The following is a 19524-nucleotide window of genomic DNA, read 5'->3' on the forward strand; positions in this document are numbered from 1 at the left end:
TCACTGAAGTACTTTTAACTACTAGCAAACAACAAAGTAAGCTTTCCTACCAATGCTAGAATAAATACAGAAACTGGCAACCAGGGCCATTAGAAAGAATGACTAGGGCAAAAATCTGAATACTCACTTTGTTATTTTGTGTCACAAGAATACTTCCACCCCCAGGCTTCAAAGGCACCTCTTCCATTGCTCCAAACACATCAGTCTCAACAGAAAAAGTCAGTTCTAGACCCAGGTCACTAATATCATTATCTAAAATCCACTGCAAATTTTTGGCATATTCTGGATCAATAGATGCTACATCTTGGTAATTTACAGGAATACCTAAAAAATTGCAAAAACAGCAGTTACAATGTACACGCTTCTAACTTTCCTTTACCTATTTAATGGTATAATGCTGCCCTCTACAGATACTCTGCAAAACCACAAAATATAATCGAATTTGCAGCATGTTTTAAATGGATGCTAATTTCTAAGTTTAGAAGTCCATTAAATTAAGCTACCATTCCTCCTACATCTTTACAATGCTGTCTTTCTTTGAAAACAGCTATTTAGGAAGCTTCAGAATTGCCAATTACTTTAGGTATACGCATGCAAAAATGGATGCTTTGTATAAACACATACACACTAAAATGGAAGTGAAAAAAATCTAAAGGTGCTTTTTTAAAAAGTCAGGCATTTTTCTCTCGCTCTAGCCACGCCCGCCCCCACACCTTAGAAATACAGATGGTCATGAATCATAATAGTAATTATCTGAACAAAAATGGCACTGCTTATCTAATCAGTTCTCCCTAGAAGCTGCAAGAAAAGCAATGCAAATGTCTTCAAAATTGATAGTAGACCCTTACCAAGAATGTGCTTGTAGAAGGATCGTGTGAAGTAAATATTGACCAACTGTCTGTGGTTCAAAGCTAATCCCAAGATCTGCCCAGCAAACCGGAAATAGTTCAAGTGATCAGGATTGACATAGGAATTGCTATTGGGCTGAAAAGTTGTTCCTATTGAAATAAATACAAAACAGTAAGATCTATATGCAGAAGAGAAAACATTCCAGTGTAGGTAAATTTATTCACAACATGGTTACAGTTACATTATGCAGTTCTTTGTGGAATATGTAAACAGACAGTAGAATTCTAAGTATAAAAGATAACCATCAATTCACACTTTTCAGGATAACCTGTGTAGCAAGAAAGCTATAAAATATTTTCTGATACCAAAGAGACCCTGGTATATACACTAAAAAATACACACATATACCTGCATTTTTCTAGGTTCTGTAGCTGTAACTATTCAGCTATAAATTTTGAGAAAACATGATTTCATTCATTTATACATGGCTAGTACTTAATAGATTTTGAATATTAAGATAAACAATACTATGAAAACAGCCATTCTTAGTAACAGATCTAACCACTGAATGTAATGTATTAATGCCAAGTAATGATCAGAAAATCTGTTAAGCCGAAAACTCATCTAACTCCTTCAAAAGACAAATAAACAAGTTTAAACAACTACTAATGAAATGAAAGAAAAAATAACAACTGTATGATTGCTGCTGAAAACTAAGTAACAGTACGATTCCATTTTTATGAACTATATGGAATAGACAAATTTAGAATAGAGTCACAACAAATTATTGTTGGTTGAGGCTAGAAGAACCTGAATGAAAGGTACAGAGTTTCCACTTGGGCTGGTGGGAAAGTTCTAGAACTAGAAGTGGTGATGACTGTTAAACATAGCAAATGATCTATTTTCAAATGGCTTCAATAGTGAATTTTTTATTTTACAGGAAAAAAAGGAAAGGAAGGAAGGAAAGGAGGAAGGAAGGAAAAAAGGAAAGAAGGAAGGAAGGAAGGAAGGAAGGAGAACCTCCAAGAAAAATAGCAAATTAGCAAAATCAAAAGCCACATCTTGACTTTAACTCTCTTTTCTTTTCTGACCATTAATGTGAAATACAAATTCATTCATTCATCTAATAAAATATATAGTAAGTTCATCTTTACACTACTGTTCTATACAACAAGACTAAAACAAAGATAGTTAATAAAATTAAATTTATAAAATACCACCAAAGAAAAATGGGCAGTTATTATAAAATGAAATGTCTAGTCACCTTGAATACTTATTATTAATTTTTTACATTTATTTATTTATACAGTGCTCTGCCTGCACATATGCCTGCACACCAGAAGAGGGCATTATATCTCATTATAGATGGTGTGAGCCACCATGTGGTTGCTGGGAATTGAACTCAGGGCCTCTGGAAGAGAAGCCAGTGCTCTTAACCACTGAGCCATCTCTCCAGCCCCCTTGAATACTTATTTTGAAAACAATTCACTTGGAGTTTTCATAGGTCCTTGATTTGCCAGTGCAACACCAGATTAAACTGCTGTGGTCTGTTTACTTAGGTGTGAAGTAACAAATATGAAAACATGTGGTTGAAGGATTTAAATATGCAGGTGAAACATATCATCTCTCTGACCTGACTCACAACAATTTCCTGTTGCAAGACAAGATGAGACACTGAGAGCCAAAGAAGACTTCACAGACACCTAAGTTCAGAAAGTATTCTGAGACTAGGCTATCTTTACCTATTTAAGTAGTAACGCTTTGGTTATAGATGAACCAGCGAAGATTTTGGTCATTCTACTTTCCTCCCCTAGTTCTACATACTCCTTCACTATCTAGTAAGTTTCTGAGAAAGCTGGTTTCTTAAAAAAATAAATAACTAAATAAATAAGATAAGCAAAAATCTCCAGAAAACTACTAAAACAATAAATATTTAAGTTAAATTTTAAGTTTGAAGATATCAGTGACCCTGACAGCATTAAAAACTGCTTAACTGGGCCTGGAGAGACGCTCTGCGGTAAGGAGCACTTCCTGCTCCTCAGGAGGAGCAGAGCTCAGCTTCCAGCTCTCGTATAGTAGCTCACAGCCCTGACTCTGCGGCAGGGAGCTCTGACCGCCACCATCATCTCCATTTTCATGAACACACACACACACACACACACACACACACACACACACACACACACAAAACTAAAAATACTTTCTAGAAAGCTAAAGAAATTTAAAAACTCAGAAATTTGACAAATAAATAAGGTTTATTGGAATACTGAACAATGAAATAGTGAACATTTTTCAAGAGGAAAATTTATTGTATAAGAAAATATTTTGGAAATAAAAGTAAGAACACCTAATATTTACTTCACACTTTCCATGTGCCAAAGACTGAGTTGTGCTTTCATGCATCAACTAACTAAATTCTTATTCTAAAACACAGATTATCATCATTATTAAAAAAGGAATCTGAGGCTCAGAAAGGTTAAGTTCCTGGCCCAATATTCATAAACAGAACAGTAGCAGAGCCAGGATTCACAACTACTACCACTGTGAAAGCCAAATGCTTAACGGCTAACTACACCGTCTTGACTTTAATTTAGTAAGAAAGTAATTTTACAATACTACAAATATTAGGTCTATCTAAACATTCCCCACGCCCCACGTCAAGAATTCTTAAATCCTATAATTCCTTCATGACAACCAAACCTAATAATGGGCCATTTCACCTGGATTTTACGTTACTAACACTATGCTGTCACCCCAAGACTCAGATGAATAAGAAAAAGAACAAATCAAAACGTTAGTGTCTATGACTCCACCTCTGCTCTCACTCACATTATTTAGGAAGAACATCTAATGACTCTACATGCACCTAAACTGACTCAGAGTAAGAAACTAAAAGAATAGAAATAAGACTACAATATGCTGAATCTAGCTTTAAAAAATAGGCCTATGTAATTAAACTTGGTGTTTTATTAAACTTGTCATAAAAATCACAAACATCAAATTCACCTCACAGCAAACAACAAAAGGCAGAGTTGCCGCAGGCAGCCCCACATCCCTAAGTAACTTCAACTACTGCAGGTGTGTGGAGACACTACTACACAGACACACACCCTTAGTCTTCCGGCTTCTTCATTGCTCCTGGTGCCTCCCTTAACTCTTCTCAACAGGCACTTGGTGCTACTCTGGTTGAGCAGTCAGAAGTTATAATTAGTAAGATACTCACTTCTGGATGGAACTAGAAAAGAGCATCCTGAGTGAGGTAACCCAGGCGCAGAAAGATGAACATGGTATATACTCATTTATAAGTGGATTTTAGCCATTTAGTACTGGATAAACATACTACAATGCAGAGACCCAAACAAGGTAAGTTACAAGGAGGACCCAAGTGAGAATGCTTACATCTCACTCACACGGGGAAATAGAATTGACAGACATAGTGGTTAAGAGAGGGAACAAGATAGAGGAGGGAGCACAGAGAGGTGTGACGGCGGAGAGCAGACCTGGGGAGAGCAGGGGCAGGAGGACGAAGGCCTGCAGAGAAAAGACAAACTGTGGGCAGGGGCATCTCTGTGACAAGCTAGAGGGTTAGGTCAGAATAGGCCTCTGGAAGGATATAAGGGGACTATAGCTGAGACTTCCAGCAGCAGGGACCATAGAGACTGAAGGGGACATCCTCTACCTAGGCAGGACTCTTAGTGAAGAAGGGAACACCAACCCACCCATAAAAACTCTGATCCAAAACTTACCCTGCCTACAAGACGTGCAGGGACAAAGATAGAGCAGATAGAGCAGTGATTGAGGGACTGTCCAACCAATGCTTGGCCCAACCCAAGACCCACCCCATGGGAGAGAGCTAACCCCTGACACTATTAACTGTGCTCTGTGATGCTTGCAGACAGGAGCCTAGCAGAGCTGTCCTGAGAGGCTCCACCCAGCAGCGGTTTGAAACAGATGCTGAGACTCACAGCCAAACATTGGGAAATGTGCAGAGAGTGTAGTGGAAAAGTCGGGGGGTGGGGCGGGGAGGAGGAGAAGGATAAAAGGACCTAGAGGTGACAAGAGCTCCAAAAGAAGACCAAGAGAGCCAACTAACCAGTGCCTAGAGGGTCCTGTGGAGTCTGAAGCACCAACCAAGGACCCTGTATGGACTGGATCTAGGGCCTCGACATTGATGTAGCTGATGTGCAGCTCGAGGTACATATGGGTCCACTAGTAACAAGAGTGGGGCCTGTCTCTGCTGCCTGCTTTTCGATCACGTCCCCCTGCTGGTATCATCTTGCCAGGCCATAGGGGAAGAGGATGAACTCAGCCCTGATGGGACTTGATAAGCTGGGGTGGATAAACTGGGCTCCCCTTTTCTGAGGAGCAGAGATGGGGAGGAGGTGATATGGGCAGGACTGGGAGGAGAGAAAGAAGGGGGCTGTGATCAGGATGTAAAGTGAGTAAATAAATAAATAATTTTTTAAAAGATATTCTCTTTCTTCGAAAGAATGCAAATACTGGGAAAGGAATATTTTCAGAAAAAAATAAGCAAGCATGAAAAGCACTTGAAAACTAAAATCCTATCTTCACTTCAAATGTCTTTATTAAGTTAGGTAGTTCTCAAATATATCTATTAAAATGGGTGGTAACTGCTCGCACTTAGTTTACAGTATCAAACTGTACCTTTATACAGGTTGCAAGAACCATTTCCACAAGGTGGCTCATCATATTATATGGTTAAATACATGCTTTTCGTGGCCTAATTTTGATCTCTTAAAAGGACTACAAAAATAAAGCCAGTAAGATGGAACATCATAATTACTAGACTTTGATTTTCATGAGCAGTACACTTTACGACCAGGAAATACAAATAGGGGTAGCAACTATTGGTTTCCAAATAGTTTTTAAAAGTCCATGTACTACCATTGTATAAAAGAAACTGTGAGGGCTGGACAGATGGCTCAGTGGTTAAGAGCACTGTCTGCTCTTCCAGAGGTCCTGAGTTCAATTCCCAGCAACCACATGGTGGCTCACAGCCATCTACAATGTGACAATAAATAAAATGAAATAAAATAAAAACAACAACAACAACAAAAATCTTGTTAAAAAGAAAATGTTAACTAAAACCAATAAAGAAAGACAGTCAAATACTGTAACAAATGACCCTTAAGTTGAATAAACTTTAAAGCTCTAAAGAGAACTTTTCAGGCCTTGAGGCAAGAAGCATTTAGAAACTGACTGTTTATAAGAAAGCTATGTGAGTGAGGACAAAACTCTGAACTTCAGTTTTCTCTTCTATGGCATGGGAACACCCACCTAGACAACAGGGCTAGTAAAGGAACAGATAAAATTCTCTGATGTAGTTTGATGAACATGGCAGTCACAGAAAAGCTCTATACAACACAACTTACCATCTGCTGATTGGGTGAAAAGTGCATAATCAGGATTGACTATTTCATTAGATAGAATATCAAACCACTCTCGCACAACACCTTGACCCTGAATTCAAGAAAATAAAATTTAACAACAACAAAAATATATTGTATTTAATTTTTTTCTCTTAAGTAACAAAATTGAAATAATATTCAGTTACTTTATTTATCAGGTAAATATTCAACTTTTTTCTTGTTTATTTTTATACTTTATTCACATTACATCCTGATTGTAATTCCACCCCCCTGCTTTTTAAAGTGTGTTATATTTTATATACCCACCATGCCTTCTTCTCCATGAAATCGTACAGCAATCCCCTGCTTTAGCTTTGCACAATTTGCTTTTGATACAATTTCACAGCTACTCCTAAAAATAGAATCTAAATATGTAGCATTGGTTAATTTAATATATTAAAACTTACAGTCACACCTAGTTTGCGGCTTGGCCATCTATCAGTTTCTTTGTTAAACATACCTCGGTGAACCAGGAGAATATCGTTTTCACTCACTGGTCTGTGTACCATGTCTGAGTCTGGCTGTCCTGAGTGCAAATGTTCATAGAACCATTCACAGCGATCTTTAAATGGCTACCCCAAAAAATGACAGTAAAAATGTTATCAGTATTTAAACCAGATGAGAAAAAAATTATACAATCATTAATGTTCTAACTTATCAATAACCATTCACAATGATGTGATCTTAACTCCCTAATATATTTTTAATTTCTATGTTTTCAACAGAAACTGACAAATTATACCAAAAAACTTAGTATCAGATATGTAACAAAACACTGTAAATTTCTTTTAAATCAAATAATGGTTATATGGATACATTTTCACACCCAGAAAAATTATACTGACTTTTCCATTTAATATTTTAAAAATTAAGCTTTTGAGACTGAGAAATTGCTCAGTACTTTGGAACACAGAGTTCCTGTAAAGGAACGGACCTAGGTCCTCAGCACCCATATCAGGCAGCTCACAAATGTCTGCCACCCTAGCTCTAGCGGTTTGATTCGATGTCCTCTTATGGCTTCCACAGGCTTCTACACTCACATGCACATCACAACACACATACACACATGCTCACAAAATTAAAATGTGCACTATGACTCTAAGCATGAGGACACAGCTGACTAACCCCAACTGGCATACATGCTACAAAATTGAGCTACAATCTGTAAACACATCCAAGTGACGAAAAATAAGGAAACATTAAAGAGCTGGACCCAAGTGAAGGTGGTAGTAGCCAAGATAACTGAGTCCAGTTCATGAATCATTAAGGGAATTATTGGGAAGCAGCAGGACTTGAACTAGGGTCTAAGGACTAAACATAGTAATTGCATACATGCAATTGTTATCTAGTCATGTAGGAGGTCTGTGCTGTACACCCAAGTATTTATGTGTGCATGGTTTGATGTTGGCTGATTACTCTCACGCCAAGGCAACCAGTGCTTTGTACTCTACTGTACGTAACCGTCTTCTGGAATCTGGAGAACGTTCCCATCAAAATTAAGTTAAAACACGAACCGCCATGATTAACCTTGTCAACTTGACAGAATTTAGAATCACCATGGAAAAAAAAATGCGTCTGGCACACCTATCAGGAAAGTTTCAGATTCGGTTGCCTGGGGAAGAACTACCCTAAATGTGAACAGTGCTCTTCCAGGTACTAGAGCACTGAGTTGAACAACAAAAACACAAAGGCAGGTGAGAGAGAACCAGCATTTATCTCCTGACTGCAAACACACTATGACCCAATTCCTCATGTTTCTGCTGCCATGAACGGTGAGCCAAACAAACTGTTCCTGTGCTGAGCAGTTTTTGTCAACTTGACAGGAGCTACAGTCACTAGAGAGGAGGGAGACTTAATTGAGAAATGCCTCAATACAATTGGGCTATAGGCAAATCTTAGGGCACTTCTTAGTAAGTGATTGCCGTCGCAGGCCAGCACACTGTGAGTGGGGGCAAGCCTAGGCACGTGGTTCTAGGTTCTATAAAAAAGCAAGCTGACTAAGCCATGAAGAGCAAGCCACTAAGCAATGTGTGCGCACATGCACACATACACACACACCTATACCCATGGCTTCTGCATCAACTCCTGCCTCCAGGTTCCTGCCCTTTTTTGAGTTCCTGTCCTGACTTTCTTGGTGATGAACTGTGATTTGGAAGCAGAACCTAATAAACCCTTTCCTCCCCACTGGCAGTGGTGGTGCATGCCTTTAGTCCCAGCACTCAGAAAACAGGGTCAGGTAGATTTCTGAGTTTGAGGCCAGCCTGGTCTACAGAGTCAGTTCCAGGATAGCCAGGGCTACAGAGAAACCCTATCCTGAAAAAAACAAAACAAAACAAACAAAAGAGCAAACACCGTTGCTTTGGTCATGGTGTTTTACCACAGCAATAGAAACCTTAATGATACACTTCCTTTCTTAAGTTGCTTCCGGTCAGGGTGTTTTCTTGCAGCAACAGGAAAATAACAATTCATAACACACTAACTACCTTTACTAAAGGACTGCCGACTTCATCATTTGTGGTTTTCAGGTGACCAGTGGCTAAAGAGGAGAGAGCCTTTACACTTCTGTACAAATACTCTCATAGAGGAGAGCTTTTGAAATCTGGCTTTTTTGGTGTGAATTATTATGTGGAAATACAGTCATGCAGACAGCTTACGGTCAGGAGTACACCCTTTAGCCGCCCTGGTGTACGTATGTGTGTCCATCTCACTTGCTATCTACATTTCCCTTCACTATAACACCCAAAGAAATTTCCTCCTCTCTTAAAAGAACTTACTAATATGATAATTGCTAACTTATAGATACATTTGTTATCTTCCCTATTGGATTTAGTTACAATCATCTTTGAGGGTCTGAAGAGATAACTCAGTGATTAAGATCACTGGCTGCTCTCCCATAGAATCCTACTTTGGTTCCCAGTACCTACATGGTGGCTAACCCTGCCTGTAACCTGGGCTCCAGAGAAGCCGACACCCTCTTCTGGCCTGGTCCATATACACTGGATTCATGTGGTAAACACACATACATGCAGACAAAAACACTCATCAAAATAAATATATTTTTTTTAAGGATCCTACTTGGGAGCAAAAGGATTTCTATCTCCAAAACTACCACCATATACTGAGAATATATACCAGTCTTTAGACTTTACTATTCCTAGCAAGTGTGTGTAATGATCTCCATATTTTATAGATGACGAAATTCAAAGTTCCATGGGACAGGAATGTAGCTCAAGTAACAGAGTGCTTGCTTTTAGCCTGAACAACAATGTGGTTCAATCCCCTACAGCAAGTAAGTCAGGTGGGATAAAATACGCATAAAATTTGAGCACTTAGGATCCAGAGGCAAGGAATCTGAAATTTATGGTCTCTCAGTTATATAGTGAGTGTTAAGGCCAAGCGGGGCTGCCTGAGAACCTGTCTCAAAAAAAATTTTTTTAATTAAAAAAAAAAAGTTCAAAGATGTTAAGAAATGTGGCGTAATAAAGAGTAATGCAAGCTTTATCTCACATAGTTCATGAAACTCAGAGGAGTGAAATAAACAGATTCAACCCTAGTAGAAAAAAAGGTGGTTAAATCAGTTACATTTGAAGAATTGTCACGTTAAATCACTTTTTTCCCGCTGGTTTTTCAAGACAGGGTTGCTTTGTGTAGCTCTGGTTGTGGGATTAAAAGGTGTGTGCCACCACATCCAGCTAAATCATTATTTTTACCAAAGGGTTTAATGATACTTGAACATACTACTGATGTGTTTTATAAATTCCTAAAGGGCACAGGTATTAGTTCCTAAATGTATTTGGGAATAAAATCCTTTCCTCAAAGATCTTACAAAACTAATTTAAAAATATGGCCATGGCAGTAATGATGGCTGAGAGATGGTTCAGAGGATGAGAGCACTGACTGCTCTTCAAGAGCATGTGGGTTCAATTCCCAGCACCCACATGGCAGCTCATAACTGTCTATAACTCCAAGGTCTGATACTTTCACACAGACATACATGCAGACAAAACACCAATACACATATAATAAAAATAAATAATTATTTTAAAAAGAAAAAGAAATGTATCAATGTTTTCTGCTATCTTTAAACATGCCTTTTGTACACACAAGGCACTCAATATACATTTCTGGGAGAAGAAAATTCATTCCTCATACTGAACTAGCAACAGGGTTCCATCTTTCACATAGTAATTTAAAGTAAAATTATTAAAAAAAAAAAACTCAGAATCTGAAATTTAATTTCAGAGGTCTGGAGAAATGTCTCAGAGGCTAAGAGTACCAGAGTTCCCAGCACCAACACAGCAGTCTGTAACTCTAGTTCAGGGATCTGAACCCTCTTCTGACATCCACAAGCATGCACATGGTACACAGACATACAGCCAGACAAAATAATCACACACACAAAATAATAATTTTTTAAGTAACACAATTTTAAAATAAAAAATTACAAATGATTAAATATCTTTTAAAGAAATAAAAATATCTTATTTCACTGTGGTAGCAACAAGATGAAGGAGGTCTGTACCTGTGCTTTTATAATATGCATGAACCTTGACATCAACTCAGGACATTCAAGAAGAAAGTGAAAATGATCAAATATAATTTTGGGATTTCTAAAAGAAAAATAAAATGAACAATAATTATCACTGAGCGAAATGCAAATTCAGATATTCAATTCTAAGGTAGAAGGAAAAACATATTAATCTCTACCTGCTATACTTTTGTTAATGACCACATTTTGAATAATAACAGAATTAATTTTTATCTATTTTAAATAAAAATGTATAAATAAAGAAAAGGGTGCCAAGATAGTCTAAGAATCCCATAAAGCCTTACCTATTGACAAAGCATTTTAACACTTCATCATGTTTGCAGACAAATTCAATGAAACGAGGTGAAGTCATTCTGGGCAGGGAAGGAAAAGGCAGTAAGAATATACAAAGTTGGCGATAAAATATTCAAATCCAATAAATTAAGTGAAACTGGCCTCCAGGGCGAAAGAAAAGGCTTAGATATATATATTCCTTATATATCGAAGGGACACCTAGGCAGTTATGCACAATGAGCTAACCCATAGAATTTGTCACTAAAAAATGACATACAAATGACTTCCAAAAATTGTAAAAATCTGTGCAGCTCCTTACAAATTAGCACTCACCAATTCACATAAAAAGAAACATATATACTTCCACAAAATGTAAATATTTTTACTAGATTTGTATTAATATAATGTATATACTAAAACAAATGCTAATAGAGCCTTTTAAAAAGCCAAGGAATTATATTTGTTTTTACTGATATTACAAAAACATTGCAGCTTTTCTTCATCTATGAAAGAAAAATAATAGTAAGGCAAAACTTTCTTACCCTGGAGGCATCTGACAAGAGCAGCACATGTAAAAAGCTTGAATGACAGCACTTAGCCGGTTGGCTGTCACAGAAATAACATCCTGACAATCTGCACTGGCTTCCTGCTTCCCTGCCAGCACATCTGGTTTGGATTCTCCTGTACCAGAGGATAGGTTTTCATAGCTCCCAGGTCCTGAAGGTTCAAATGGTGAAATGGACGTGGCATCTTGATCCTGGCCTTTTTGTTTCAGTAAAATAGAAGTGATATCCGTTGAGTCCTTTTTGTTTTTCATTAATTCTGTGGCGATTAAAACTAGCCATTCATCTAATGAGTGCCAAAGCAATTCCAACGGCTAAAAAGAAAAGAGATGTGCTTTAAAACAACATACTTAGAGTATATTGCTTTTAAAGAAAAAAGACAAAATTAAACCTCACATCCAAATGGAGAGTCTAAGAAATTTATTCTAGACATTTTATCTTCACAAGTCTTTACGACAGTAAAGCTTAAAGGTAATGAGAGTATACAAATGTTAAAAAATAAATGTATCCATTTCCATAAAAACTTTCATGTATTATTTCTTTAATTTACAAAGAAAATTAAATCTAAAAAAATGTATAGGTAATCATTCATTTTCAAATATGTATTTTTAAACTGATTATTGCTTTTATAATCCTCTAACATTTATTATAATGATGCCAACAATTTTCAAATAGAAGTGTTTTTTATTTAAGAGCCTAAAAATACCTTTAAAACACCTAATGAAAAGCACTCCTATATTTTTATAATTTATAATATGAAATTATAAAGCAGGGCATACTGTAGATGTGCATATATTAAAATATACTAACATATAATTCATCTCTAATAATTAGCAATTTTTAGAATCATCTTATTATCTTAGTGTGGGGGTGTTTTGTCTACATCCATAACCGTGTGTGCAGTGCCCAAGGAAGCCAGAAGAGGTCATTAGATCCCCTAGGACTGGAGCTACAGATGAAAGTGAGCCACATGTGGGTGCTTGGAATTGAACCAAATTCTTCTAGAAGAACACCAAGTGCTCCCAACTGCTCAGTCATCTCTCTAGCCCCAATAACCTGTAATTTGTAAGACAAGAAATATAACAACTAAATTATAAACTACAGACTTAGCAGGACAGTGAGATGGCTCAGCTACTTAAGGGACTTGCTACCAAACTGGATAACGTACATTTTTTCAATCCCAAGGACACATTAAAGAGAAAATTGACTCCCAAGATTGTCTTCTGATTTCTATACATAGTTTGCCATGCACACATATGGGGGCACACGCACAATTTTAAAAAGTGTTATAAATTTTTAAAAATAAGAACTTGTGCTTAAAAAAAAAAGAAAAGTAGACTAGAATATTGTGGGGTTTTTCTTGCCCCAGTCCAGGAATCAAAGCCAGGCCCTCAAGCACGCAAAGCACGCACTCTACTGTTCTGCACCTCCAGCTAGCTGTGGTTCTCTTTCTAAATTTTGAAGGAGTCCTCAGACAGCGTCAACCTACATATGTAGCCAAGCCAACTTTGAGCTCCGGATTCTCCTGCATATACTTCTCACGTGCTGGGATTACAGGCAGACAGGGCAGAAGGTAACGGGCCCTTACTTCTTCTAACTACTGGGCATCGCTGCTGACAAGAATGAAAGGCCTTCAAGGTAATTGTGTACTACATTTTATTGTTTAAATCATGTCCTCACAGACCATGTCCCAGAGATGAGCTACAGATGACCTATAGCAATTAGTTTATAAAGTACACAAAAGCACTCATGCCCAGCCACTGAATTTGAAAGGGCACACAGGGTTAATAGAGCTTCATGCTACACACTTTGCTAAATGTTCCTATTAACAATCAGCTGTCTTCTCCAAGTGAACATTTAATCTTTCCCTGGAACTCTGAATAAAAACAAAAACTACAAACCGGACTAAGCATTTAAGAAAGATCTCCCCTAAAAATATCTCATGTAAAAAAGAACAACAAAGTTGCCTTGACTTCAGGAACCATCATGGAAGAGACAAAACAGCCATATCTGTAACCTCAGAGAATGTTTAAACACCCGGCACTGCCAGGAAATCTTCTACTGTCTATTAATAACAACACCTCCACCACATCTTTCGCTTTTCTTCAGCTTTCTGTAAGCCTGAGAATTTTACTCACTGAATTTACAAATAATTAATTTATCCTCGGTTTTTTCATTTATACATTTTTAAAAAGCAAAATTAAATTAGTCACAACTACACCGAACAAAAGCCTAATTCGCTGACTCAATAAATACTATGCTCAAGGCAGACAGGAAGCCAGAGCATCCTCTCCTTAGTGACGTTAATTTTACTTTCACCCCAGGTTGAAATGAACAGCCTTCACACCTACAAAGAGGGCTTCTCAACACTTAGCCTTTAACGCTGAAAGATTTCAAATCCCTGCGGCTTAAGAAAGAACCAAATGATACAAACCTCAACCTAAGACCATCACTGGAAATACCTTAAGATTCTAATCACAATCCAAGAATTTCTCTTCATGACCAAAATATTAACCCTGCATATATATTATATATAGCAATACATAACCCCAAGCTTACTGGGAAACTTTTTAAAATCTCAAAATACATTGAAGCGAAATCAAAATCTGACAGGAAAGCCAACTTGTTCACGAATGTCAGAGCTTTCAAATCCTGTTCTTCTCAACTAGATAATGTCAAATGCCGAAATACGTCCCTACCCAGAAGTCCTTTAAGCTAAATATCTCAACTTTTTCTTGGCTTCTAAGAAATAGATTCCAAATTACAATTCTTTGAAGCCATTAAAATACACAGCTTACTACTAGGAAGAAATGGGCACATCAACACGTGAGAAGACTCACTTTCTTTGCTGTAACGTTCTCCCTCAAATACTCCAAAGCTGCTAGACACATAAAAATCTCTTAACAATGAAAGAATGGTCAAGTGTTACTATTGGCTTAGAGGACTTCTAAAATAAATCAGATAACTACTAATACCAGGATGTTAAACCATGTTACCTACTAAAAACAAATGGCCTATAAACACACTCAAACTTAATGGAAGGCCCATTAGTTAATCCTATAATAAAACGACATGCTAGAGTATACAGTTAATGAGATGGCAAGTAGGAATCAACAGCTACCTTTGACAGAATGTGGTAAAGGTAAAACATATTTCTAGTCCAACATTAGCAGTTCAGCAAAAGGTCCAAACGTTTACAACTTCACATGAGTAGATAGAACAATGAGTTTCACATGAATTGATAGCCACAGTCTCTACTTTATCTTTAAACCCACAAAGCTAAAATGCTTCCCCATCACTCAAAGATGCCATATGTAATTCATAAAGCTAGGAAGAGACTTTTAAAAAGTTTAACAGTTAATACTTAATTTCTGTTGCATTTTTTTAGTCAACTTGTAAAAGATTTTCAAAACAAATCCAAAAACACACCAAAAATATCACCCACCATGATAAAGTAGGCTTCTTCTCAAAGATTCAGGGATGCTTCAACATATATTATACATATGTGTGTGTGCATGTGTGTGTGTGTGTGTGTGTGTGTGTAACCCATCACATAAACAGACAGAAAGACAAAACCACATGATTATCTCACTAGATGTAGAAAAGGCCTTAGACAAAATCTAGCGCCCTTCCTTGATGATAAAGATTCCATAAAGATTACAGATGCTGAGTATGATAAAGACAGGCTACTGCAAGCCCACCGTCAACATCAACTCAACTGGAGAGAAACTCAGAGCAGTTCCCCTAAAAGCAGGAACAAGACAAAGGCATCTACTCTTTCCATACCTATGAAATACAGTACTTAAAGTCTTACCTAGAATAAGACAACTAAAGGAGATCAAAGCAATACAAATTAGAAAGGAAAAAAAAACTAAGTATATTTACAGATGATATGACAGTAAACATAAGTGACCCAAAAGAAACTCTACCAGAAAACTCCTACGGTTGATAAATACTTTTAGCAAAGTAGCTGAATACAAGATTAACCCTCAAAAACCAGTAGCCTTCCTATATACAAATGACAGAGGGTCTGAGAAAGAAATCAGGGAAACAACACTTTTCACAACAGCCTCAAATAATGGAAAAAGTCTCAGGATATTTCTAATCAAACAAGTCAAAGATTTGTCTGATTGAAAACATGAAGTCACTGAAGTAAGAAACTGAAGAAGGTATCGGAAGACGAAAAGACCTCCCATGCTCATGGATCATTAGGATTAAGACAGTACAAATGCGCATCCTACTAAAAGAAAACTGCAGACTCAATGCAATCCCCATCAAAACTCTAACATAATTCTTCACTGATCTTGAAAAGACAATGTTCAGCTTCAGATGGAAAAGCAAAAAACCCAGGATAGCTAAAACAATTCTTAATAAAAGAACTATCACCATCCCTGGTTTCAAGTTGAACTACAAAGCTAAAAGCAGCATAGTACTGACACAAAAACAGATACACTGATGGATGGAATCGAACTGAAGACCCTGGACCAATACTCATAAAAAGAAAAGTGTCAGAGCCAGGATTTACAGCTTTTTGTTTTGTTCTTATTGATTTATTTATTTCTGATTGAGGGGGGGAGCTAATGAACATAGAATTGTGGGCAGGGAAGTGGGAGCTCTTGGAGGAGTTAGGGGACAACATAATCAAAATATCATATGAAAAATTAAAATTAAATAGTCAGCACACAGTTTAGAGACAGAACAACTAACTAAAACATATGAGGTCTTGAGTTCATTTCCCAGTATAGCAAAAAATAAAAGAAAACCCACACATATATTACAAAACAGAAAGTCTGGATTTCACTGAACACAGAAAAAACATGTCACCTAGCATGTGTGAGGCCTTATATTTAAATCCTAACACTGAAAAAATGCAAAAGGAGAGAGTGGGAAACAAAATCTTTGACATACTTTTCTATAGTTAAGTCTGTGCTGATAATGTAGAAAACTAGCATTAGAAACTGTTATATGCTTACATAGCACCTATTAGCAAGACAGATTCAAATTTCAAGAATAATGAGAAACATCAATACTGAGAACAATGACCATTGCCTATTCCTAACATGATTTTATACTTATCATTATAGATGAGTAGAAAGTAAAAATCAGGGGTAAGAAATGCCAGAATATATTAAGAACAACTTCAGATGTGATTTGAGGAGTGAAGCTCGCTTTAAAAACCATACACAGAAGAGCAGGGTAGTCACTTAAAATGAAAGGCTATAGAATCAGTAAACTGTCAATCCTAACTAAAGGAACTGGTACATGGAAAGCCAATTTGAATTTAAAAATGCTTGATTTTCCTTTTCCAGAAGGTGGCACAAGTGGTGGGAAAAAATATATAGCTGGAAATTATCTTTCCTGTACTGATTTTTAAAAAAACAGAAGGAGAATGAGTGAAACATATAAACAGATAATTAGACAATCCTTCCTAAGGGGCTACCGCACTTATTCTTGGGAATCACCAGTGCAGTGTGGGACAGCAAGGTGGCTCAGCAGGTAAAGTGTTCGCCACATGAGCTCAATACCAAGAGCCCACAGAAGGGCAGAGGAGAGAACCAACTCCCAAAGGCCTCTCTGTGACTTCCGCAAGCCTGCACTCTAATGCACACATCATTCACACAACAATAATACACAAATAATTCTTAAATACAGTATCAAAATGATTGTAGGGCATTTATCTATTAAGTATGTCAAAAGTTTCATGTAAAGCAGATCAAAATTGTTTAGTATGTAACATTAATTTAGACTCATGTTTTATAGACAGTAAATACTTTCAAGTAAATGATACTACATAAAAATATGCTTATTACTTCTTGGAGAGATGACCTAAAGACTGTTGCAAGAATAGTGTCTTCGTGAACTTCAAAGGTAAATTTTATGACACAGAACTCTCTTAAGAAAGACTATCCTTAAAAATAATAAACAATAAAAAGGTATAAGTGTGATCCACGCATGCATTTTTCTTGTTACTGCTTGCTTCTTTGCTCTGCTGAAGATCAAAGCCATGGTCTTACATTAAATATATAACAACAACAACAAAGATTAATAGCAACATAGGCATAGTTAATTCATACACTTATAACTTGACATGAGTAACAACAATGACATATATTAGGAAAGGCAGCCAAATTAAAAAAAAATTTTTAATCCCAAATCTTCTTCGTTAAAGTAATCCCAGGAATTAACAGAATTATTAAGTAAGAGTAGCCCTTCTTCTAACATACATAAGGCAGACATAAACACACAGTACCCATATGACAAAACTCAACAAAACTAGACTATTTTATCTTCTAGTAAGACATTTTTAAGTGATGGGTTATAGTTTGCACTGAAAATGCATCATTTGAGCTGGACCTGGTGCTGAAACATGTAACCCCAGACCCTTAGGAGGGGCAGGATGATGGCCAACCCAAGGCCTGCCTGAGCTACAGAACACGACAGGTCAGTCTGACCAACCTTATGAGAACCTGTCTCCAAGGGAAAAGTAAAGAGTAACCTATGGTTATCTTAGTAGGTCAAATGCTTGGGTAGCACATAGATGGCCCTAGCTTCAACATCTAAAAGCCCATAAAATAAATCAGCAAAACTGAATTCAGTAAAATTATTTTAATACTAAATATCTCTATCTATAAAAAACACTAATGGGTAAATTTATGTGTAAGAAAAAAAACTTACCAATTAGGTCATGTTCATTAGACAGAAATGAAAGGGAAAATATGTGACCAAGTTATGAACCAAACTTACATCTTGTGCATGAGGTTCTGATTAAGGACCGCATGTTGTGTTACCGTAATTTCTCTTACATCTACCTTCCTAACAACAACGTCTCTGACCTTGAACACCTGGCTTCTTGGAGTTTTATTCCCATTGTAGCCCATATCGATTCCATTACTGGGAGATGAGGGGCCAATTCGAAAGACATGACAAAAGATCCTCACAATCCTTAAAAGGCTCTTCATTTGAGCATCATAATTGCTAGATAAACTGAAAATGAAAAAATTGAAATGTGAACAGATTAGGTGGCGCCAAACAAATTCATCTTCAAATAGTTATTTCAAAATAACCATCAGTTTCATAAATTATCTGTAGTAAGACAATTTCTTACCATTTTAGGAGACAGAATGTTTTGATCAGAAAATATATTATTAATATATATTAATAGGTACTACTAAATATATATTATTTAATAGATCAGAATATATATTAGAAATCAACAGATTTCTAGTTTGTAAGCACCTCCAGAATATAACCAATGATCATAGCATAAACTATGAAGAAAATTACACCCACAGAACAGATGGTATGCTGAAACACAAACTTGAAGGCATTTTGTTCATTTCCAAAAGTATACTTATAAATTAAACCAATTGTTTAGAACTCTGAAAGCATTTCCTAGAGAAGCACTAGCATAAACATTATGTTTCAGGTCAACACACAATACATCCATCTTAACTAAGGTTGAGGCCCTGTTAGCCTATCCGTAACTGTTTGTCCCACAGCACAGTGGTAATGAAGTGTTCACACAAACTCTTCACAAGCTGTATGTTAGCATCATGTGCATGAGGGTCGTTCCCTGTGTAGCGGATTGTCTTATAACTGCACATACACTGTAACACTCTCCACCGTGAAAATCAAAGAACAATTCAGTCAACCTTAAAAACACTGACGACCACCATAATTACTTGTAGTTAGAAGATGGTTTTAGTTTGAAATCTCCAACACAAGTTATCTTCTATAACGACTGTGCAAAAAGCTGCATAAACTTTTGAGCATGAGAGAAGAGTTTTGTGCAAATTTACTAATAAAAAGTTTACTGTGTCTTTACCATGTACAGTTAGGTCATTTCATTCTAACATTGACT

At 36.8% G+C, this 19524-nt stretch overlaps 1 protein-coding gene across 6 annotated transcripts in view; it reads right to left on the reverse strand.

Moving 5' to 3' along the window:
- Hace1 (HECT domain and ankyrin repeat containing E3 ubiquitin protein ligase 1) overlaps positions 1-19524 on the reverse strand; it is a 91490-nt gene that overhangs the window by 22238 nt on the left and 49728 nt on the right. For all 6 annotated transcript variants that reach the window (XM_051164628.1, XM_051164631.1, XM_051164632.1 and 3 more), the window contains 9 exons: positions 18497-18647; positions 11643-11977; positions 11112-11180; positions 10801-10888; positions 6739-6850; positions 6546-6643; positions 6243-6330; positions 849-998; positions 128-324 (listed from right to left, as the gene is read on the reverse strand). In XM_051164628.1, the coding sequence (XP_051020585.1) occupies positions 128-324; positions 849-998; positions 6243-6330; positions 6546-6643; positions 6739-6850; positions 10801-10888; positions 11112-11180; positions 11643-11977; positions 18497-18647 (1288 nt within the window). The remainder of the gene's footprint in view (positions 1-127; positions 325-848; positions 999-6242; positions 6331-6545; positions 6644-6738; positions 6851-10800; positions 10889-11111; positions 11181-11642; positions 11978-18496; positions 18648-19524) is intronic.

The sequence above is a fragment of the Acomys russatus genome, chromosome 21 (genome assembly GCF_903995435.1).
Source record: "Acomys russatus chromosome 21, mAcoRus1.1, whole genome shotgun sequence".
In the NCBI taxonomy this organism is placed as follows: domain Eukaryota; kingdom Metazoa; phylum Chordata; class Mammalia; order Rodentia; family Muridae; genus Acomys; species Acomys russatus.